The sequence below is a fragment of the Lipotes vexillifer genome, unplaced genomic scaffold (genome assembly GCF_000442215.2).
Source record: "Lipotes vexillifer unplaced genomic scaffold, Lipotes_vexillifer_v1.1 scaffold1116, whole genome shotgun sequence".
NCBI lineage: Eukaryota > Metazoa > Chordata > Mammalia > Artiodactyla > Lipotidae > Lipotes > Lipotes vexillifer.
Window position 1 is genome coordinate 433,459 of NW_006797545.1, and position 23,844 is coordinate 457,302.

A 23,844-nucleotide genomic window follows, 5' to 3' on the forward strand; every position below is an offset into this window, starting at 1 on the left:
GAAGCCATCAACAAATCAAAAAGACAACCTACGGAATCAGAGAAAATATCTGCAAATGATGCAACTTACCCAAAATATACAAACAGCTGATACAGCTTAATATCAAAAAAAAAACAAGCAATCCAATCAAAACAAGGGCAGAAGACTTGAACAGATATTTTCCCAAAGAAGACATACAGATGGCTAACAGGCACACGAAAAGATGCTCATCAAGAATTGCAAATCAAAACCCCAAAGAGGTATCACCTCACACCTGTCAAAATGTCTATATCAAAATGTCTACAAATAACAAATGTTGGAGAGGATCTGGAGAAAAGGGAGTCCTCATACATTTTTTATGGAAATATAAATTGGTGCAGCCACTATGGAAGACGGTATGGAGGTTCCTTAAAAAACTAAAAATAGAACTACCATAAGATACAGCAATTGCACTCCTGAGTATATATCCAGAAAAAAAGGAAACACTAATTCAAAAAGAGACATGTACCACAATGTTCATAGCAGCACTATGTACAATAGCCAAGACATGGAAGCAACCCAAGTGCCCATCAACAGACGACTGGATCATGAAGATGTGATACACACACACACACACACACACACACACACACACACTGGAATATTACTCAGCCATTAAAAAGAATGAAATATTGCCATCTGTAGCAACATGGAGAGAGTTGGAGAATATTAATGCTTAGTGAAGTAAGTCAGACAGAGAAAGATAAATACTGTATGATATCATTCATATGTGGAATCTAAAAAGTCATACAAATGAATGTATATACAAAACAGAGACAGACTCAAAGAAATAGAAAACAAACTTATGGTTACCAAAGAGGAAGGGGAGAGGGACAAATTAGGGGTACGGGTTTAACAGATACAAACTACTATACATAAAATAGATAAGCAACAGGAATTTACTTTCTAGCACAGGGAATTATACCCAATATCTCGGAGTAACCTATAATGGAATATAATGCGGACAAACTGAATCACTATGCTCTACACCTGAAACTAATACAGTATTGTAGATCGACTGAACTTCAATAAAAAGTTAGCAGTTTGGGGGCCTTCCCTGGTGGTCCAGTGGGTAAGACTCTGTGCTCCCAATGCAGGGGGCCCAGGTTCGATCCCTGGTTGGGGAACTAGATTCCATATGCATGCCGCAACTAAGAGTCTCCATGCCGCAACTAAAGATCCCACATGCCGCAACTAAACGTGCCGCAACGAAGATCCCACGTGCCGCAACTAAGACCCCATGCAGCCAAAATAAACAGTTAGCAGTTTTTGTTGTGCAGTATGAAATCTACTGATTAAGTTGTGGAGTGACTTCACATATCTTAAAGAGATAACACAGGTGAAAGCTATTTAAAAAGTGAAGTGCTATGCAAATATAACATTATTAAATCAGACATTAATCGTTAGTTCTTTCAAATCAATAGACTTAATGTGTTAGTTTAGACTGGGCTGTGGAATTATAAAGTAGTCCTGATATTCTATTTCTTCATTATTAATTTCCTTACATGTATGCTGAAGTCATTTCAAGAAAGAAGTAGGATATGCATGTTTTAAAATATAAAAAAGTTACCAGAAATATCTAAATAATAATATATATATTAAAAAATACTCCAAACATTCCAACATCAGATAGATGACACACATAAAACACTCTTACCTCATCATCTGAATAGCTGTAGGCAGATGATACAGCTACCCACATCTTACTGGCTACTGTAGCTGCTTGTTTCATACCAGATTTTAGCACATCCATCTTGGGCCCTGAGAGTATATTGTCCAGCTTTAGCCCTGACAAAGAATTTACCACAGAACCCAATGAGCCATGTGGTGAAGAACGGACCAGGGCTGATAAAGAAGCTGAACGTTCTTTATGACCTCGAGAGGGAGTTTGTTGCCTGAAACGCCCAGTAAAAGTTTTAGATCTGGACACTGCAGGGGAGCTCTTTTCACTTTCAGGACTTTCCTGTGCTGCAGGACCATGATCTAAAGGTAGGCTTGATCTCCTCTCTAAAGGGTGAATAAATGCACTGCTAGTGCCAGGCTCTCTGTTTCCCTCTCCATGTAATTCCATACTAGAGGACTTGCTACCCAAGGGACTCTTTAGGTTCATATAGCTTTCAATTTCATCAGCCAGATTACGTGCAATAACTGGAGAAAACAACTTATCTTCTGAATCAGGAGTTTTTTCTCCTATACATTCAGTGGCTAAAAGTGACAAAGGATCTAGTCCAGTTTCAACATCTTCCCTCTCAATAGCTTTAGCAACACCAGATAAACTACTTCTCTTATTTACTAGATCTTTGGATCCTGCTTTCAAGTCTCTGGACTGATTACTGTCATTTTGTAGGCTGTCACATGTATCCTTTGTCACAGTAGTTTTAGCTACATTTTCATCAACCACAGGTTCTATGAACTCTTGGCTTTCCTCAAGCATCTCTAACACCGATGAAGATCTGTGCTCAGAATCCCAAGTGCTTTCAGACACACAAGTCCTAGTGTCAGCTGGATGACAGCTAATACTCTCAAAGCTATGGGTTCTTGCAATATGAAGTGGAGAAGTCTTAGGACTCGTCAGTGCTGCTGTGAGAATCCTGGCATCTGCTCCCATCATGATAGCCACTTCGCTTGAATTCAAATCCAAAGTGCTCTTCTTAAGCAACATTCCTGCTCGACTTTCAGAACTAAAACTACAGCTTCTCTCCGGAAAATGCTTTTGCCTTTTTTCTCCTCTATCACCATTCTTCTTGAGATTAGTAACTTCGCCAAAGACTGCATCTTCAACTGGATCTTGAGTAGAAAACAGTACATTTGATGTACTACCTAAAAAGAGAAAGTGCAATATTAAAAATAAATCTCTACTTTCTAATGTAACTTTTATAAAAATGTTTTCTTCTAATTTTTGAAAGTGACACATACTCACGGTAAAAGATTCTAAGATGGTATACAGAAAAAGTCCAAAAATTACTCCATTCAACCCTGCCTCTCAGAGATAACATTTTAATGTATAATCTGCCTTTCATCCTCTATGCATATACACACACATTTTAAAAAAAGATCGTGCAATATATACTGTATATACCTGTATTGTTCACTAAGAGATATCACATCTATCAATAAATATACATCTATAAACATGTTTTATATTTTAAGAGTTTTATATTCAGTTTAAGAAATATATTCCACATTAAATAGCAGACCTAAAAAGAAATAATCTCTTCTGTCTTGGGTTTCATATATCTAATTCAACAAGTATCTGCCAGGAATCTACCCTGCAGAAAGCAAGTTCATAATCATAGAGAAATTATATATTTGCTATAGCCAAAGCCTTACTTCTCCAAAGTAAAAGGATCTAGAATGGAGCGCTTAGAATCGGCAAATTCCAAGAAGCCTGATAAAATCTGAATAGCCAAAATTTTTTCCAGTATGTTTATTCTTTCAACAAATGTTTGAATTCCTACTAGCACCCACTTATGTGAGGTGCTAAGAATACAATGGAGAATAAAACGGACATAATCCCAGCCCTCACAGAGGTCAATCTTGTTTGAGCAAGTGGAACAAAATTATGCCAGTGTCTGTAGGAACCTCCCCCAGCTTTGGGGGGTGCAGGCAGTCGTTAACTCTTTGCTACCATGCAATTTTTTCCACGCCAAGACCAAAAGCTATTTCTAGTTGCATCATTAGCAGAACTTAAGTCTACCTATTCATATTTAGGATTCTCATTTTTTTGTTTGTTTGTTTTTTGTTTGTTTGTTTTGTTTTTGCGGTACCCGGGCCTCTCACCGCCGGGGGCCCTCCCGTTGCGGAGCACAGGCTCCGGACGCGCAGGCTCAGCGGCCGTGGCTCATGGGCCCAGCCGCTCCGCGGCACGTGGGATCTTCCCGGACCGGGGCACGAACCTGTGTCCCCTGCATTGGCAGGCGGACTCTCAACCACTGCGCCACCAGGGAAGCCCTCTCATTTGTTTTTTAAAAAGTATAATTACCGGGGAGTTTGCGGGGGAAAGTTGTCATTATGATAAGATCTTTTTTTTTAATCTTCCAAATTGATTTCAAGGTTCTTTTTAATATTCCAATTGGTATCTACAAATAATCATAATCATTCCAATTAAACAGAATAATAAGCATTTAGAGATATTTTTAAAGCATTTAAGGGAATTAAATTAGCCTATTTTATAACTCCGAAGTTTGTACCTGCTTTGAAAACTTTTAACAATATTTGAGAAAAGATCTTTGCAAATTTACTGGTTCTCATATCATTTCTAGGAAATTTAGTGTCACATTTTGTTCAATTTTAAAATAAAATTGACTATATGATATATTGGCAAAAGCCTCATTACCACCTCCTCTTATTAACAGAATAAACCTTCCTACATCAAAATGTAACATGGAAATAAGATCAATAAAAAGAGAAGAAAATGCACCAGTCCCCAGACCATGTCCATTTCAATATTCTGAGAAGATTCTAAACCTCTGATGAAGAAAACTGCCCTTTTTTTTTTTTTTAACCTGCTATCAATAGGTTGGGAAATGGGATAAAGAATATATATATCAATTATTTTTTTCACAACATCTGTAGCTCCACCTCATTAGCAAAACACTACCCCCTCACTCCCTGTAAAATAACCGAACTTGGTATCACAATTAAAAAAGAAAAAAAAAAATTTAGGAATAAGGAGTATTTCCACATTGACTTAAAAAGCTGAGCGAATTAATTTCTATAAAGTCATACAATAGATACACTTACAGATAGACTGCTGACTTTAGGGAAGTGAACTGTAGCTACTACTAACAAAAGGCAAATGACGCAGGCCAATTTCATTGTCTTTTAAAATCATACACTTAAGACGTATGCCTTAAGGGTACTTGGGAGGACTACACATAATTGAAGGCAGTAAACTCAAATTCATGGGAGTCACACACAACAGAGTTATTCATTACAAATACTTAACCATAAATAGAAAGTGGCTCAGGGTACCTAGAATAATTGGGCAAAAATTAAAGACCCACTGGTATTTTTGTGCAGAACGTTAAGTGATGTGAATCTTTTTCTTCCATTTCCCTTCAGGCTTAGGAATTACCATGCCACACACAAGCCCTTTGGAATTTGACCACATAACTAACTGCCTCTCTGTTAGGATGAGTACAGCAGGCCCGTCCTACAGTCCTCTCTCATTATCAACCATAGGAAAGGAGGACGGAACTCAGAACAAGCACTATAATAAGAAAAGGTATTCCAAATAACAACTAAACACACTTAATACCCTTCCTTTTAAAAATGAATTATCTTTAAATAACTATTTTAATTTCTTCTTTAGCATATTTATAGGATTCAGCTTACTTCTGGCTCTTTAGCATGTTCATTACAATTAAGTTAGCAATTTATAATGTCATTAAAGACACACATGTACCTATAGAAGTGTATTTTAAATATGTGATAACCAATATGTAAAGACTCACCAATGCTACTTTTCCTGCCATTGACATCAAATATACCAGATGGAACTTTCACAATACTGCCGCCCCATGCAGGAGGCTCAGGAGGACTCTGGGGCTCTGCACTAGGTTGTGAATGTTTGGCCACAACAGCAGAGACATCGCATACCTCTGGGAAAAAATATTTGGATGTTATCATTCCTATTTTTGCCAGTACTGAACAGAAACAAAGTATTTTTTTAATATATTTTATGTACTTTTTCTCTAAGTGGGGGTGAATACTTTTTCTCTATTTTATTACTGATTTATTTTATGCCATAAATGTTGCCAGTACTGACTGAAATAAATGTTTTATTTTAACATTCATAATCCTAACTTGAGCATTCCTGAGCGAATAAATTAAGGCTTTGGCCTTCTGTCACACTCCTCATCACTTGTCAAGTAGGAGAGGGGCTTGCTTCTGCATAATTCTAGAGCATAAAGTAAGTGACATCATTAAAGAAAGTGTACTTTTTTGTAAGAAGATAGGAAGACCAACGTATTATCAAAAAGCCAAAATATTCCTCCGTATTTCCTTAAAATGGCTACTACAAATCATTTCTCATTTCTATCTCAATGAGTCCCCTAAAAAAAGGAAAACTACACAGACTATATTGGAACCTACAAATGAAAAATATCGACTTAGATATTTGAAGGGCTTCTAGTGAAAGAGCACTTTAAAATAAAAGGTACACTGGAATACGAGTTTGATGACTCAGAGTTTAGTCCTGGTTCTGTCACAAAGTAGTTATTTAACACTGGCAAATGAATACCTTGATGGGCTGCAGTTTCCTACAAAGTTGAGGGCTGACCTACAGAGTCTCTAAAGATCTCTTAAATTCTAAAATTCAGAGACTACCAAAAATCTATCATATATAAGAGTACATAGTATCTTATAAGCCCAGACTTTACATTTCTGGAAATTATCACCAGAATTATCAAATAAGACTTTTAATTAATATAGGTATTTTTCTAAGTAAACCTAGTAAATATCAGTACTTAACCTTCTGTTTGCACTTTTGTTTTGGTTATCAAGTCTCCTGATACTTGTTCTTCAGGCACATGAATTTCTGCATCATCCTTTATAAGTTCATCCTTAGACCCATAGCCTTGGTCAGACTGACCACCTGTTAAAAAGAATGTAGGCTGACATATAAATGTTTTCATATGTTTATAGTCCAGCTATAAAATGTCAAAAGGAAATTCCACCAACTTACACAATTAAACTTGTAAAAAAAGAAGAGAAGAAAGCTCATGAAGCACACAAAACATTTTACAACAATGGTAAGCATCAAAGAACAGTAGAAACAGGAACATCAAAGACTAAAAACCATTACACACTTGGAAGCAGTGAATCTTAATTTAATTTCCTTATCTATAAATTAGCAGATTTGGATAAGATGTTTTGAAAGTTTCTTTTGGAGTGCATCTACAGAATGCTACCTTTTGCGTAAGAAAGAAGTGGAAATAAAACAAACATATATCTGCTTACTTTTGCAAAAAGAAATGCAGGAATAATAAACCAGAAAACAATAAAACTGGTTACCTACAAGGGATGGGGGAAAATAGGATGGAAGGGATTAAGAGAGAGGAAACTTCTCTAACTATGGTTATCATATTGTTCTTATTTTTGGAAATGTATTAACTTCTACATGTTCAAAAACTTACATCAGCAAAACCGAGGGCCAGGGTGTAACTAAAACTGAATGCACACGGAAACAAACAAAACCAATTGTTTATGAATAACATGATCACACTGAAAGGATGGGGCAGGACTAATGTAATGTGTAACTTTTAACACATTATTCTGAGTATATACCCTAGTCATGGGGGGTAACAGTCAAATCCTAAACTCCTTAGGTTTATTTCTCACAGGGGAATGGGTATAGCAATTCTGAAATTATATTATGTGCACTGTAGGACTGAGCAAATGAGTAAATGTGATGACGTTGGGAGCCAAGATTCTTACTGTGGAAGAAGAGAGATCTTTAAAAAGTGAAATGAAGGAAGGTAAAGAAAAACCTGTGGGGCTGATTTGGAATTAGAAGTCTTTCTAAAATACATACACATTTTTTCTACCTCTGCTGAAAAAGTCTAGAACGACAACACCCTGGAGGGAGTAAGCATTTCTAGAGCCCAAACATTCGTTTCTAAAATCTATTGCCCATGAAAAGGAACCTGGGATCCTTGAAGAAAAGGCCGATTCCAGAGCTCAGTCAGGGAAGGTACAAGAATGAGCCAGGAACGTTTTGTTATGCAAGAAAGCAAGTGATCAAAAACATGAGAGGACATTTCTAAAGAACATTCAAAAGAATATTATGTTATAAATGTGAGGGGACAATAGAGTTGGCAAAATCACCACCTTATAGCCATCACAGTAAAGATTGGTTCAGGCAAGAATCATCAATGGATGATAAATTTAAAAGAGAAAGTGTGATGAAAAAGAAGATATTGTTGCATAGTCTCAGTGTCCCTTCACAAATAGCTTATTATCTGCAAGGGGGATAATGGTAACTAATAGAAACCGAACACTGACATCAAGTGATCAAAATTAACATTACCAATGAGGGGCAGACAGACATTGTGTGCCTCTGGGTTGTGATAATCTCAGAAGGATTTAACATAATTTTTGTAGAAGAGCCATGGATGCATAACCTAATCTAATCACAGGGGAACATCAGACAAACTCAAATTTGGCAGCATTCCACAAAATAACTGGACTTATTCTTCAAAAAGGTCAAGGTTACAAAAGACAAAGAAAAGGTGGGGAACTGTGCCTGGTTAAAGGAGACTAAAGAGGAGTTAAAGCACCACATAGGACATTATAGCCTAAAACACTGGAATACAGACTATACATTAAAGAAGCAGAACAATGTTTTCCTGAATTTGGAAACTATACTGTGGTTATGTAACAGCAAATACCACTGAAGTATTAAGAGGTAAAAGGGCAAGATGTATGCAATCTGCTCTCACATAATTTAGGGGAAAAAAGTGCATGTGTACAGAAAGAAACTGATAAAGCAAATGTGTCAAACTAAAAGTGAATGAATCTAAATAAAACTTATTCAGGAGTTCTTCGTACTATTCTTGAAACATTTAATAAGTTTAAAATTAAAACTGAAATAAAGGCAAGTTACTAGGGGATCATTATAAAGGATGTCAATGAAAAACATAAAATATAGTGCCTTCCACTGTCTACCACTTTTTTTTTTTTTTTTTTTTTTTTTGCGGTACGAGGGCCTTTCACTGTTGTGGCCTCTCCCATTGCAGAGCACAGGCTCCGGACGTGCAGGCTCAGCGGCCATGGCTCACGGGCCCAGCCTCCCCGCAGCATATGGGATCTTTCCAGACCGGGGCCCGAACCCGCATCCCCTGCATCAGCAGGTGGACTCTCAACCACTGCGCCACCAGGGAAGCCCACTTTTTATTTTTATTTTTATTTTTTTGCTGTACGCGGGCCTCTCACTGTTGTGGCCTCTCCCGTTGCGGAGCACAGGCTCCGGATGCGCAGGCCCAGCGTCCATGGCTCAAGGGTCCAGCCGTTCCGCGGCATGTGGGATCTTCCCGGACCGCGGCACGAACCCACGTCCCCTGCATCGGCAGGCGGACTCTCAACCACTGCGCCACCAGGGAAGCCCCCACTTTTTATTTTTTCACTTTCTACCACTTTTTAAACTGCCTTTCAAACTTTGGGTTTGCCATATAACAAAAGAATTAAGCTTTTAAAAAAACTGCTATTTAGATAACCAACAAGGACCTGTTATATAGCACAGGGAACTATACTCAATATTTTGTAATAACCTATAAGGGAAAAGAATCTGAAAAAGAATATATATGTGTGTATGTGTGTATGTGTATATAACTGAATCACTGTACACCTGAAATTAACACAATACTGTAAATCTGTACTTCGATTAAAAATTTTTTTAATTCAAAAAAAGACTGCTATTTAGAATGACTTCTTTCAGTCATTTTTTTTTTTTTATTGGCCCCCCTCAGAAAGTCTGGTAAAGCATTACGGTGCCATGAAATGGACACTGGACTGGGAACTGAGTAAACTGATTAAACCCAGATATGCCCTCAACAAGCTAAGCGACTCAGTATCAGGTACTAAGTGGAAAGATTCTGTGAGATAATCCTTAATGAAAAGAGTAACTTAAGCATCTGGGCTGGAAGTCTCCAAAAATATCAGATGATATCACCAGAAACTCTACAGAGACACATAATCACTGTAAATTCAGTGTCAGAGCTTCAGTCATTTGAAATGTAGCTTAAAAGAAATATATGAAAAAGGGATCTGAAGTTTCTTTCCCAACTGGGGAATATGGAATCTTTATGCAGTTTCCCAGTAAATCTTTTTTTTGCCTTTAAAGGAGACAAGTTTAAAAATCCAGAGAGATAAGGAGAGTGTTTATCTATTATTATTATCAGTGAAATGGTTTCATACCACAAATTATTTTCTTGATTTTCCATAAATGAAATCCATTTATTCTATAAGCACTAGGAAAAAAAATACAGGAGGAAATAAAATAAGGTGGTTTTCAAATGAAAGTCTCATGAAAATTCCCACATGTTGAAAGAAATTTAATTTACAAACAGGATTTCAACTTACAGCTTTATGTTGACTTTCACCAATTTATACATGCTTCTGTAATTATGGGGATAGTTTTTAGTACAAGAATCAGCAGATCAGTTTCAGCAAGCAAAAACCACCTTAACAGCTGGAATACTGAAATCTTTAACGCTCATAAAACTATTTGACTCAATGATGCTACAAACCACCCTCAAAATAAGAATTGTAGCAAGGCATAGCATATTTTCAATTAAGATAACAAATATGCTTTGCAAATTGATCATAAAGTGTTAGTTGGTATTTTCAGTAGTATGTATATGATTACACGTATCTGAAGGAGAAAAAGCCAAGAAAACTAAAATTGCTTTCCACTTGCAACAGTACTTAAAATATAACAAAAGGCCTCTCCCCCACCCTTGCATGTCAGCAAAATTTAACCTAATAAATGGGAAATTACCTGAAGTGGTTAACATTCAAGGGTAGAATTAATGCACACGTGTATCCATAGCTTCACGTCACACAAGTCTGTCTGCACCCCACACCATGACAGCCAAGGACAAATGCAGCACCAAGAAACAGCACAGAGCAAAAAGCAGAGCAACAAAGAGCAGAGAAAAGGAAACTTCAGTCATTGAGACAAGTTCATCAGATGAAGCACAGGAATTAGACTCAGAATTCTTTTTAAAGAAAAGCTTGAGATATTAACAATAACAACAAAAAAGAAAAACACGAGAAGGATGTGCAACACACATATATCTGCTCAACGTGCTACTTTAATTAAGCTTATTTCTAACTTCAGAGGACAGAGATTATGCCCATAGCTTTGTATGTAAAAGCAGCTTCAGTAGTTTCTCAGATTTTAAAAAGCGTCATTTAAAGTAATGACTATGCAAAGAATACGTTTTTCTCGTGGTATGTGACTTATTTTCTTCCCTCTTTAATATTCATAATCTCAAATCTTTAATAAATATTATCCACTTAATGAAAAGAAGATTTGCAATTGTGTCACTAACAGTCAAGTTCCTCAGCTCACAATTCCTAACAATTATATCATATACTTTCACAAATTAATGATGAACGAACACAAAGAAGTACCATGTAAGAGCCTTTTGCACAGCACTCCCAAGTTTATTTTATACTATAGGAAAATAAAAGAAGTGATCTGCAATCAGAGGTGTACTTTCTCCCCTTATTTATGTATGGCATTTTTTAGGTATTCATATTGCACAAACTTGAGAGAGGAAGGTAAAAGCTTCTTTAAAAAATGGAAGGCTTAACATGAGAGTAAGTGAAGGGTTAGTAAAATCCAGATTTTAGTACCTGTGCTAGAGTGATTATCAGTGGAATCAAGCCTGATTAAATCTCTGACGAAGACTGTGTGCTCCCCACTGTTAGCATCATTAGAACTATCCACACTACCGTGGCTCACCGTGTCCCCATCACTTCCACCTGTGGCATTTTGAGGAGCTAAAGATAAGGACAACAGCAGTTCAATAACTCATGCACTGGTAATCTCTGAAACTAAACATGAGTGACTCACAGTTCATTTAAAGTTGCAGAATACTTTCTAAATTTGTGAGAGAAAAAAATAATTTTGGACTACGCAACCTCTATCTTTAGTAGTATATGAAAATATCAAAACTAGAATTTCATTTACGTTTTCTGCCTCATATAAGTAAAAATTCATATGTCTATAAAGCTTATGGTTCAGCAAGAAAGTATCTTTCCAACCACATTTATTACCTGATATTGAGGAGACCTGTGACTTTTGCACGGTATTTTTAAGTGGCTGCCTAAATTGTGCCAAGCCACGTACCACATTCCGTACCTTCATCCATAAGAAGATACCACTGCGGGTACTGCTAGGCCACGGGCTCTCCAAAACTACCTAAAGGTAAAATAAAGGTTAAAATAATCTTTATTAGGAATATTTGAATTTTAAAAAAATACATACACATATAATATATACAAAAAGAATTCCACCCCAAAACGTCTAAAAAAAGTTTCTTAAATAAAAGGCATGATAATAAATTTATCAATCTTAATAAGCAGCATATATTGCCTAATGTCAATCCCACTTACCTTATTATAATAGCCGTAAGTAATAGCATTTGGCTTTATTTTAGCAGTTTTCATTTCAAATAAAACTCTCACTGCTAAGACAGGATGACCCCAAAGTCCGCAAAGCTGCATTACTACTCGATAGCACACCTAACAAATAAGAACATCAAAGCATTAATAGTTAGCATATTAGTCTGTGACTTGCAGAGATTTTTAAATGACTTTACTCAATTCTTCTTTTCAAAGTTATTAAGCAATAGGTATTACTATTTTCTCCTTTGTTCTGGTTTGAGAGTCTCGGTAAACTATTTTTTAAAACTATTCATCAATGGAAGTACCAGCATTATTAACTTTTCCACATAAGAGCTATGGGCACATGTGCCGTTTGTTTCAGTAACTAAGTTTACACAAAGAAAACAACTATTATTTTCCATACTATGAGAAGGAATTCATTTTTAAAACCAAGCATGATTAAAATAGCTCTCTCCCAAATCATGTTCTATATTTTATGCCAAAGGAATTAGAAGCAGCACCTCCAGAATACCTACATAACAAAAAGGATTCTATGAACCCGTGTCTTAAATAAAGTATGAGAAGAAAGTTAAAAACACTGTAACATTATTAGCAAAGGCTTTTCTGAGAATATGCGTTTACTGAAGAGGGCTAAATTTGATCAGAAGAGGATGACTCAATGGGGAACTCCTAAAAGTTAGAATATCCCATTTGGAAGACAACAGTAGAAACCATAAAGAATGAAACAGGAATCTCATGGATCCCTGGCAAAGAGGTGAGCCAGTTTACAAAAGCAGTGAACAAGGCAGCCCTAGAGCTTAATCTGAGAATCAGAAAATATACATAAAAAAGATACTCTTCTTGGGACTTGTAAAATGTCCTCTGTTTATAACAGAGCTGTTTAACAACTGTGAGTACCATAAAGCCAAGTTGCACTCTCTACTAAAGGGGAAAGTAAACAGATTTGAGAAAGGATAGTTTATTCAAGAGATGAAGTAAGGAAAGAGGTGTGAAGAGGCAGAGGATCATAAAGATGAGTACTCTCAAGCTAGAAATGGGAAGTTTAATTTAGGAGCAGAGGAGTTCAGAAACTGTTAGAGCAACTTCATAAATGACTAGGTTAAAGAAGTGTTAGGAAACTACATAAATTAGGAACAAATGGGAGAACTAGGTAAGATGTATGACGCGATTAAGAAGAATGTGGCACAAGAGTTCTTCAAATATCTGAAGAGCTGTCACTTGAAAGAAGCAGTAAACAGCTTCTGCAGTCCCAAAAAAGCCGCAGGGAGGTGGAACTGAACTCAGCATAAAACACAAACTTTCTAACAAAGCCAACTCAAGCATAGGCAAGGTCTCATATATTACAGACTTTCAACATCTCAGGTTTAGGTTGAAGTTTTACTAAAATATCTTGAAGTCCTATTCAACTCTAAGATTCTATGAGCCATGAAGAAGTAAATCACTTTCTATGTCAAACTGGGATTAATCTAAAATTTTCCAAAACCATTCTCGACAATTAATTTATTCTGAAGTCTACAAACTATTCCTCCAAACTTCCAGGCTTACCAGTATAAGAGCCAGGCATCAAACTAAAGAAACAGTAATAATGCCAGGGATATAATTTTTTAATTGCAGTATTTTGTTGCCTACAACATGATACCTTTTGGATATCTATGACAGATAAAAGATGGCCACAAACTCTTTGCTACTCCTCCCGTGAGAGGTCTATGTCCCTTCCCCTTGAATTGAGGGGGAAAGCCTCTGAGATTACATGACCAATAGAATTTGCCTGAAGTGACAACTGTACCAGTTTCCTGGCTTAAGCCTTAAGAAAGGTCATTTTCCACTTCCTCTTGAAACAAATGCTCTTGGAGTGCTAAGCTATCATGGGAAAAGCCCAAGTACCACATGGAGAGGTCTGAGACTACATGGAGGAAGAGGGGTCCACCTGAGCCCAGCCTTCCAGATAACCTTGCCAAGGTACCTGGCTGGCATGTGAGTTAAAGCTGTCTTGGACCTTCCAGACCAGACCAGCTAGCAACTGATTACAACCAAGTGATTCTAAGTAATACCATGTGGAGCAGAAAAATCACCTCAAATTCTTCCTGGATTTTCAGCAAATAAAATAATAAGATTTAATAAAATTTAATAAAACCATTTAATAAAATGGTTATGGTAATAAAATGGTAATAAAATGGGGTGGTTTGTTACTCAGCAATGTACAACATCTTTATGAATAGACTGATGAGACAAGGTAAGAATAAGCTTGACACAAACATTTCATTTCCATTAAAAATTTAATAAATAGTATTAAAAGCAAAACACATTATGCATTTTAACTTTAATTTAGCCTACATGGCATATGCTACTTCTGGGTCTTTACTAGTTTTATTTAAAAATCTACGTTATTACAACTTCTGCAAACATAACATGTAGAACACAAAGCTGTCAAAACATTAAGCATATGAATGAGACAATGGGTTCTAATGGATTATGAACCTAAAAATAAAAACCACTTACTTGCTAGGTGGCCTTATGTGTGTGTCATTTCATCTAAGTTTCAAATTTCTTTCTTTGTAAAATATAGCTAATATATAATTGCCTCATAGAGTTGCTGGGAATACCAAAGGAAATAATGTACATAAAAATACTGTGAAAATTTTAATGTGCTATTCTATGTGTAATCAATAAACAAATAAAATGCATCAAATATGCCAAGCAAATATGCATCCTTAAGTTTTAAAATAAAGAAACACTTCTTTCTTCCAGTTGTAGAGATGTAATTACTTCAGGTGACTACAAATCTGTCAATATAACTTGTTAGAAGTAGGAATACAACAAATTAACCTCCAAATTTTTAAGCCTCCTATCAGTGTTTATTGGGAAATAGTCTAAAAAACGTTTTTAGCTTACTAGTCATAATTGCTACATGTTAGAAAATAGGAGAATGTAATTACTTGTAACAAAGACTACCTTAGAACCTTAATATGTATAGAGGAGATTACTTTTCAGGCAATTTGTCTTATGAACTTATCAAAGAAACTTAAATCAAGTATTGTGCTTTGAGTTTAGAGTGTAGTAACAAAATTAATACTAGCTCTCTCATAGAGCATATTTTAAAGCACATTAAAAATATTCTGTGCTTGCACAAAGTTAAAGCACATCTTAAAATATATCTTAGATATATTATCTTAGATATATCTCTATCAGAATAAGTTTTTTAAAACATTAAAATGTATGAGGTACAAAACACTAATTCTGATCAAGCACTTTTAATTTCCAAATAGTTTTTTTGCGGTACGCGGGCCTCTCACTGCTGCGGCCTCTCCCGTTGCAGAGCACAGGCTCCGGACACGCAGGCCCAGTGGCCATGGCCCATGGGCCCAAGCCGCTCCGCGGCATGTGGGATCCCCCCGGACCAGGGCACGAACCCGCGTCCCCCGCATCGGCAGGCGGACTCCCAACCACTGCGCCACCAGGGAAGCCCTCCAAATAGTTTTATAAACATCAGATGAGAGAAAATGTAATCAAATGTGAGAATGGATATTTTACTTGTTTTATAACTTTATCTTTTCATTTGAGAAGTTTTTTAAAACATACAGATAATACTTAGAGAAAAATGAGTTTTAGTGTGCTCACAGCATTATCAAATCTTAATAACATACATGCTTTATCAGTTTCAGATCTTTTTTATTTTATAAGAGGAGAAAATTACAGTTATTGCTGAAGCCTATAATGTGCCCCTCCTCATTCGCATTTCTCTTCTAGCCTTGTGCTCTCTCCTCCCCAAACACCCATTACTCTGAATTTTTATTCCAACTTCCTTTTAAATTCTGATCTGGTTCTAAATAATCATTTTAGTTATTTTAACACCAAAAGTAACTTTTAAAGGGAAAAACAGCAAAGAGAAGAGCTAAATAAGTAACTCAGTTTCTTCAATCGTTAGTTGGATAATACCACTACCTATCTCTGAGGATGGTTCTGAGGCTTAAGAGATGTAGCACATTGTTCACTGAGCGCTTACTATCAGCCAGGTACTGGTCTAGGCACACTATGTACATTAACTGATTTAACTGTCAAATTAACCATTTGAGGATAGGAACTAAATATTATATACCTCAGTGGGGCAATTTTATCCCCCTGGTGACATCTGGCAATGTCTGCAGACATTTTTGATTGCATGGAGCTACTGGCACCTAGTGCACAGAGGCCAGGGATGCTGCTAAACATCCTACCATGTACAGGACAGGACCCCACAATAAAAAATGATGTGGGCCAAAATATCAATGGTGCCAAGGTTGAGAAACTCAGACCTCCATTTTCAGACACAATCTGAAACACAGATAGGTTATGTAACTCACCTAGGACACAGGTCCTAAGTGGAGAGCCACTTACTAAAGGCCTATTTGCTTCCTAATAAAGTTATCTTGAGAATAAAATTAAGTCAATATGTTTTTCTATTTATCAACGGTAAACAATCTGGTCTAAGGAAGTCAGTCTCTGCTGCATTTTTTTTTTTTTTTTTTTTTGCGGTACACAGGCCTCTCACTGTTGTGGCCTCTCCTGTTGCGGAGCACAGGCTCCGGACACGCAGGCCCAGTGGCCACGGCTCACAGGCCCAGCCGCTCCACGGCACATGGGATCTTCCCAGACCGGGGCATGAACCCGTGTCCCCTGCATCGGCAGGCGGACTCTCTACCACTGCGCCACCAGGGAAGCCCTCTGCTGCATTTTAAAGCAATAATTTTAAAATAAATGTATTTTAAAATAATAAGTATTAGCTCTAGGAAACAGGATAACAATTTTACCTTTCCTACTTAATGAAAATATTCGAGGATACTGGAAAGCAACTGAGACCTAAATTTTCTTAAAAATACAAATAAAATTTATCTTAGTAACAATAACTCAATTTGTTATACTTGCCTCATCTAGAGGATCCACATCTGTTTTCCTCATCTTAATAAGTACATCATATGCCTGCTGAAGTGCTCTGACCTTAGGATGAGAAACTCTAACATAGGCTGGGAGACAAATAAACCATAAACTGTAACAGTGACTGAAGAGACACTTGGCCCATTGTGGTGGATTTGTATAACATCTCTTCGCCAACTTATGAGCTGTTTTTATCTCCTAGAAAGAGAATAAATAAAACATCATGACATTCACTAAAATTCATTAGTATGATAGGAAAAGTGAGAAGTAAAAGGAAGAGAGGAATTTAATGTAAAATTTGACTCTAAAATCAAGCATTTCATAGTTTTGCTTTTGTGACTGGCTTCCTACTTAGTGCCCCATGGTTCTTTCTATAGAAGCACTTTACACTGAATTTTAACTATTTGGCAAGCAGGTGTCTCCTAATAGACTAGAAATTCCTTAAAAGCAGAGATCATTCATATTATTATAATACAATGGGTAACTAAGTGCCCCTCACACAGAAGGCACTCATATGTTTGATGAATGAAAGGGATTTCATTTATAGCTTATAATTCTATAGAATCATTCTTGAAAAAGTCAGAGTCTTCTCACTCTTCCCCCTGATAAAAAGTTTAAGATGCCCTAGGCTATCCCCCACCAAGATTTCCACTCTACCTTCTGTGTTAATTCCTTCACTGACTGATTCGTTAAAAAGACCTGTTCCTTTGCAGGCAACATAGTCTGAGAAAGATCACAGACCTTCCTACCTAACAGTTTTATGGCATGTTTTCTAGTTCTGATTTTCATTCTGATTTAGGTGGAAGAGAGAAAAAGGTATCAAAGTCACCTGCAGAGCGTTATCAAACTCTACATATTCCCAGAAACTATAGAGCCCTCCATACATGTCAGACTGCCACTGTCTGCCTTGCACTAAAGATCCCTCTGCGGGATGTGTCCTAAATAAACATACTGTTATGAGCTCTATTTCCAAGACACTTGCCTGGAAAAAAAATTCTGGTGAAAATGAGATTTAAAGATGTAGTAGCAAAATTGTCACATTAAAAAAACTTGCCTTTATTAAGCTGATAATGGTTAAAAAAAAAAATTCCCCTCAGACAGCACAGAGAATTGTGCACTATATGGGATTAAGGATCACCTCAGGTTACCCCTAGGATTTGAGGGACTGTACATGAATTGGTAAAACCTGAACTAAGAATTTCATTCCGAAATTTTCCATGTTTTGTAGACCCCCAAAATATCAGTATATGTATAAAGGATGTTCAATTTTAACTCACACCTAACCATAGTTTAACTCTTTATACCTAAATCAGATATAGTATTAAAACAAGATGTCTAGGTTGTCCTAAGTTAACTCCCCTTAGAATGTAATATTCAGTAGAAAATATATTTACATTAACCATGAGGAAAAATCAAAATCACAATGAGATACCACTTCATATACGTTAGGATGGCTATAATCAAAAAGACAGAAGATAACAAGAATTATCAAGGATGTGGTAAAATTCTGACTGCTGGTGGGAATTTTAAATGGTGTACCCACTTTGGAAAACAGTCTGACAAGTTCTCAGAAGGTTAAACACAGAGTTACTATATGACACAGCAATTCTACTTTACGCATATAACCCAAAGAAATGAAAACATATAACCACACAAACACTTGTATACAAATGTCTACAGCAGTACTATGCATAACAGCCAAAAAGTAGGAACCATGCACATGTACATAAATGGATAAATAAAATATTCCACACAATGGAATATCATTCAGCAATAAAAATACATGAAATACTGATACATTCTACAACACAGATGAACCTTAAAAACATTAGGCTAAGTGAAAGAAGCCAGTCACAAAATGCCACATACTGTACAATTCCGTTTTTACGAAATGCGCAAAACAGGCGAAACTATAGACACAGAAAATAGATTAGTGATTGCCTGGGGCTGTGGAAGATGGAGGAACTGTGGGGTTAACAGCTAAAGGGTACGGGCTTTCTTTTTAGGGTGATGAAAATGTTCTATGATTGTGATGGCGGCTGCACAACCCTGTGAAGATACTAAAAGCCAGTGAGTATACTTAAACAAGTGAATTGTATGGTATATGAATTATGTTTCAATAAAGTTTTTTTTTTAAGTGTATTTAGCTCCCAAGGTTCTCTTAGAACATAAACATAAGCATTCAAAAACTTCAGCCTCAATATTATAAGTAGGGTTGCAAGAAATCGATTTTAATTCATTAACCATAGTGAGTCTTCAAATGATTGCTGTGGGTGACAAGTCTGAACTATGAGCTGCATATCACATATACATAGTTTACATTTTAAATTAGATAAAGAATATCTGACCTGTTTAGTTCTCTTAGCCATGAGAGCTGGACTGTTTGTAATGCTACTCCCAGTAGGGTGTCTACTAAAACAAAGTTTCAACTCCTGTGGTCTGTCAAAAAGCTTAAGGTCCAGTCTTGGAAAGTATTTGTAACTAAAATAAAAAGCAAAAATAGAACTGCTGATTTAAAGTACATTAACTCTTAACATTATGCCAGAATTTAGGTGAATATTACTAAACGTCAAATGTACCCAATATTGTTTTCCAAAATCCTTGTATAGAAATTTTTTTTTTCAAAAATATAAGGTGATGCAATTATAAGATACATAGACTATCTACATGGAAACTTTGGCTCCTCTGCATCCTATTATTTTCAATCAATCCCTAAAACACAGAAAACCCTGACATCTTGACAGAAGAATTAGTAACCCTTTCAACAGGACCCATGTGTTCAATGGTAACTTATATTAAAAGATAACATTTAGTATACTTTGTAATCTTGTTTTTCTTTATAAAAGTACCTTGCATTCACATTTACAAGGAAAAAAACCCGAATATTTTTATATTAGGGATGTGCCATAATTTAACCAATTCTTTACTGTTGGACATTTTTAGGTTATTTCTCAATTTCTGCAATTAAGTATCTTTGTACATTTATCTTTGTGAGTACTTTTATTTAATTTCTTATAATAATGCCCAATAACAGTTTTCTATGGTAAATATTTATCAAGAAAATAAAAATTATTATAATCACTATCAAATTACTTCCAGAGAGGTTATACTTACATACACTCTAACTAGAAGGATAGCCTATCCTCAAGCTGATAGATTAAAAATGCTTCTACTACTCATTTGGTTTGCATTTCTTTAAATACTAGAAAAGCTTAACATACTTTCATATTATCAACTATTGGGATTTCTTCTCAGTAATTGCCTAGTTATTTCCTTTGGGGCCAATCTTCTGAAATATATTGCCTTTCCTATTTGATTTACTTATTTGTCAATACCTGCATTCCAATGTATAGAGATCAAAGCCAAAGTAAAAAGGAGTTCTATAATTAACATGCAATCAAAATAGTATTTAATTAAACCACTCAATCTCAGGTATACATTTTTCATTCTTATGGAGTCCTGGTGAGATTATATATTAATTCTATATTTTTGGAAAACACTTATTTTATATTCCCTTTGCCCCAGAAATTCTTTTATGAATACAGCCAAAGAAAATAACTATGTATACACACAAAGGTATAGATAGCAAAGAACTATAAATAAATCCACAGGAGACTAGTTTAACAAATCACAATAAATGCATGCAATGTGGTTATTTAAAATGAATGGCACAAAAATATATATTGGCATGGAAAAATGTTCAGACCATTAAAGGCAAACACACGTCACAAAGAATATGTGCAAGATGAACTAATATTTGTTTTAAGTATAGTAAATGCAAATTTATGTACAAAAAGACAAAAAAGATATACATATAATTGTTAATAGACATTAAGTATTGGTGCTAAAACGATGTGTTAGTTTTTTTGTTTGATTTTCTAAACCTATTAAATGGTATTCAAATGGTCATAATAATAAATGATCAAACATTTTAATTTCTTAAAAGACTCCCATCCAAATCCTATAAGTTTATTTTAATAAAGAATGATTCCTGGCCCTCTACTTTTAAGTTTTCTCTGATATATTACTAATGCGTAAGAATTTCACAGTCCTTATATTGACAACAAAATCCCCCAAAGGGAGGGGGAACCTCACAAAAGTAAATTTTTTCTTCTTCAGAAATGAAATTTTTAAAGATTAAAATATGGTAAATGTTTTGGTTACCAGTGATAAACATCTGGTTTCCCTTCCAACGGGGCTGTCCAATTCTTAAATTACAATACCTGGTGATATCTCCATAAAATGTTCATCTCCATTAGTTCACTAAATACATTTTGAAAATGACCTTCACAAGTGATTACTATACAACATATCTATTAATAATCACAAAAGATCAAATTATTAAAGCTGTGTCCAAACAACTCTTTAAAAAAATTCGTGTTACCTGTACTTTGGTGACAGATCCTTTCCATCATCAGGTGGTGGCTCGGGTGGCATTATGAACACAGTATGCTCACTTTTCTGTGAGTCATCTAGCTCTATCAATTTGGTGTCTTCTGCTGAATCAAAATCAACCTAAAAATAATTATTTTCTCCAATTAATTTGCATATAAGCAAGACCTGATTCTGAAACGTTAAAACTTAAATTTAAGAAAAAATACCTTATCTGTTTTCTCTGTGCCTTTATCAGGAAACAACTAGAAAAAAAGAAAAGAATTCTTAGTGAAAATGTCCACTCTGAATTTAATAGAGATTATCTTAAATTATTATTTAAAAAACTATCCTTTTTTAATACTAGGCAGATATGAAACACTTCACAATATATTTGGTGGCCTCCATACTACTAGGCTAAAGTATAATATTTCTCTTACGGCTATTAAGAGAGAAACAATTTATTTTGACTGGTTCCTTCATAAGTCCCTCTTTAGAAGCACAAGATGGGGAGGGGGTGGGATGAATTGGGAGATTGGGATTGACATATATACACTAATATGTGTAAAACAGATAACTAGTAAGAACCGGCTGTATAAAAAATTAATTAATTAATTATTTAAAAAAAGAAGCAGGGCTTCCCTGGTGGCGCAGTGGTTGAGAGTCTGCCTGCCGATGCTGGGGACACAGTTTCGTGCCCTGGTCCGGGAAGATCCCACATGCCACGGAGCGGCTGGGCCCATGAGCCATGGCCGCTGAGCCTGCGTGTCCGGAGCCTGTGCTCCGCAACGGGAGAGGCCACAACAGTGAGAGGCCCGCGTACCAGAAAAAAAAAAAAAAAAAGCAGCAAAAGATGGGCAATCACAAGGAGAACCTGGCTTCTCAAATCAAAAATTTCATTATTACTAAACCCCTGCATTACTGATTGATATTATCTAAGCTTCTCTCTAACTGAATGATAATGGACTATCAATATTTAAGTAAACAAAAACGTTGAAAAGTTTTAATCATATCCCTGGAGTTTTAGATCACACAGATATAATGGGAGAAAATTATTCAAGTCTTCTAAGATACACGAATCATTAGGAGCCTATAAAAATTACATCATAATATTCTACCTTTTTTGGATAAAATCTCCAACTTTATATAATATAGTTTGCATAAACAATCAGCCCCAAGACCCACTTACAAAAATAAGAGCTCTGTTAAAAAATGAGAAAAAATATGTGAGTTATCACTGTCAAAAATCAACTTAAACTTCCTTACGATGGGTGAGTAAAGCTTTAAAATTTAACATATTTCCGGGGCTTCCCTGGTGGCGCAGTGGTTGACAGTACGCCTGCCGATGCAGGGGACACGGGTTCCTGCTCCGGTCTGGGAAGATCCCACATGCTGCGGAGCGGCTGGGCCCGTGAGCCATGGCCGCTGAGCCTGCGCGTCCAGAGCCTGTGCTCCGCAACGGGAGGGGCCCGCGTACCGCAAAAAAACAAAAACAAAAACAAAAAAAATTTAACGTATTTCCAAATAGCTCCCATTAGGACAAAAGAAATATATGAGCAAAAATATTTGGAAAAACATTAAAACAAAAGAACACAGGACTTAACACAGGACTTCCATTACCCATAGAGCTAATCTTTTGTTTTGTTTTGTTCGTTTTTTGTTTTTGATTTTTTTTTTTTTGGCTGCACTGCACGTCTTGTGGAATCTTAGTTCCCTGAACAGTGATCGAACCCAGGCCCTCAGCAGTGAAAGCATGAAGTCTTAATCACTGGACTGCCAGGGAATTCCTAAAACTAAACTTTTTTAATGAACTACTAAATCTTATCTTATTCATGTAAAAAAAAAAAAATTCAGGAGCTTCAATGAAATGTTCTTAGTACTTAATACAAAACCTAAGTGAGATTCAAAGAGAAAAATTAGCTATGTATGGCAGTACTAGATGCCACAAAGGAAAATAATTCTTACATTAAGCCCAGAATTGGACACTCGCATGTGTACACACACACACACACACACACACACACACACCACCTATAATGCCTTCCTCAGGTAATTTGGGCTAATAATAACAATGATGATTATAAAGGTAAACAAACAAAGTTTTTCCTTAATACTGACATATAGGACAAACTTTTACCTTTTCTATGCAGTCATCAAAAAAAGCCAATCCAGTATCTTTATCACTTACAAAACTACATTCTTCAATGAAACGAATAAAAATCTGTGTTTTGGTTAAAACAGTGTAGAATTTTGTATAGGCACGATCTCGACTTTTTAAAAATCCTGAAGAAAATAAAATTAGAATTAAATTCAGATTTTAAAGTGGAGCTAGATGTTATGTTAATTATTTTAAACTTGTATATATCTATATTATTTTCTCTTTATATATATACACAAAGGGAAAGA

The 23,844-nt window shown here is 35.9% G+C and overlaps 1 protein-coding gene and 1 non-coding gene across 2 annotated transcripts in view; one reads left to right on the forward strand and one right to left on the reverse strand.

Moving 5' to 3' along the window:
• The window catches only part of DENND4C (DENN domain containing 4C), a 93,599-nt gene that overhangs the window by 27,150 nt on the left and 42,605 nt on the right, over nt 1-23,844 (reverse strand). The window contains exons 12-21 of the mRNA XM_007469668.1: nt 23,576-23,721; nt 21,669-21,704; nt 21,452-21,582; nt 19,416-19,548; nt 17,059-17,265; nt 12,145-12,273; nt 11,806-11,950; nt 6,494-6,616; nt 5,475-5,621; nt 1,676-2,838 (exon numbers count right to left, since the gene is read on the reverse strand). Of these exons, the coding sequence (XP_007469730.1) occupies nt 1,676-2,838; nt 5,475-5,621; nt 6,494-6,616; nt 11,806-11,950; nt 12,145-12,273; nt 17,059-17,265; nt 19,416-19,548; nt 21,452-21,582; nt 21,669-21,704; nt 23,576-23,721 (2,360 nt within the window). The remainder of the gene's footprint in view (nt 1-1,675; nt 2,839-5,474; nt 5,622-6,493; nt 6,617-11,805; nt 11,951-12,144; nt 12,274-17,058; nt 17,266-19,415; nt 19,549-21,451; nt 21,583-21,668; nt 21,705-23,575; nt 23,722-23,844) is intronic.
• TRNAG-CCC (transfer RNA glycine (anticodon CCC)) lies at nt 1,073-1,145 on the forward strand. The gene has a single exon. It is a non-coding gene; the product is annotated as a tRNA-Gly (tRNA).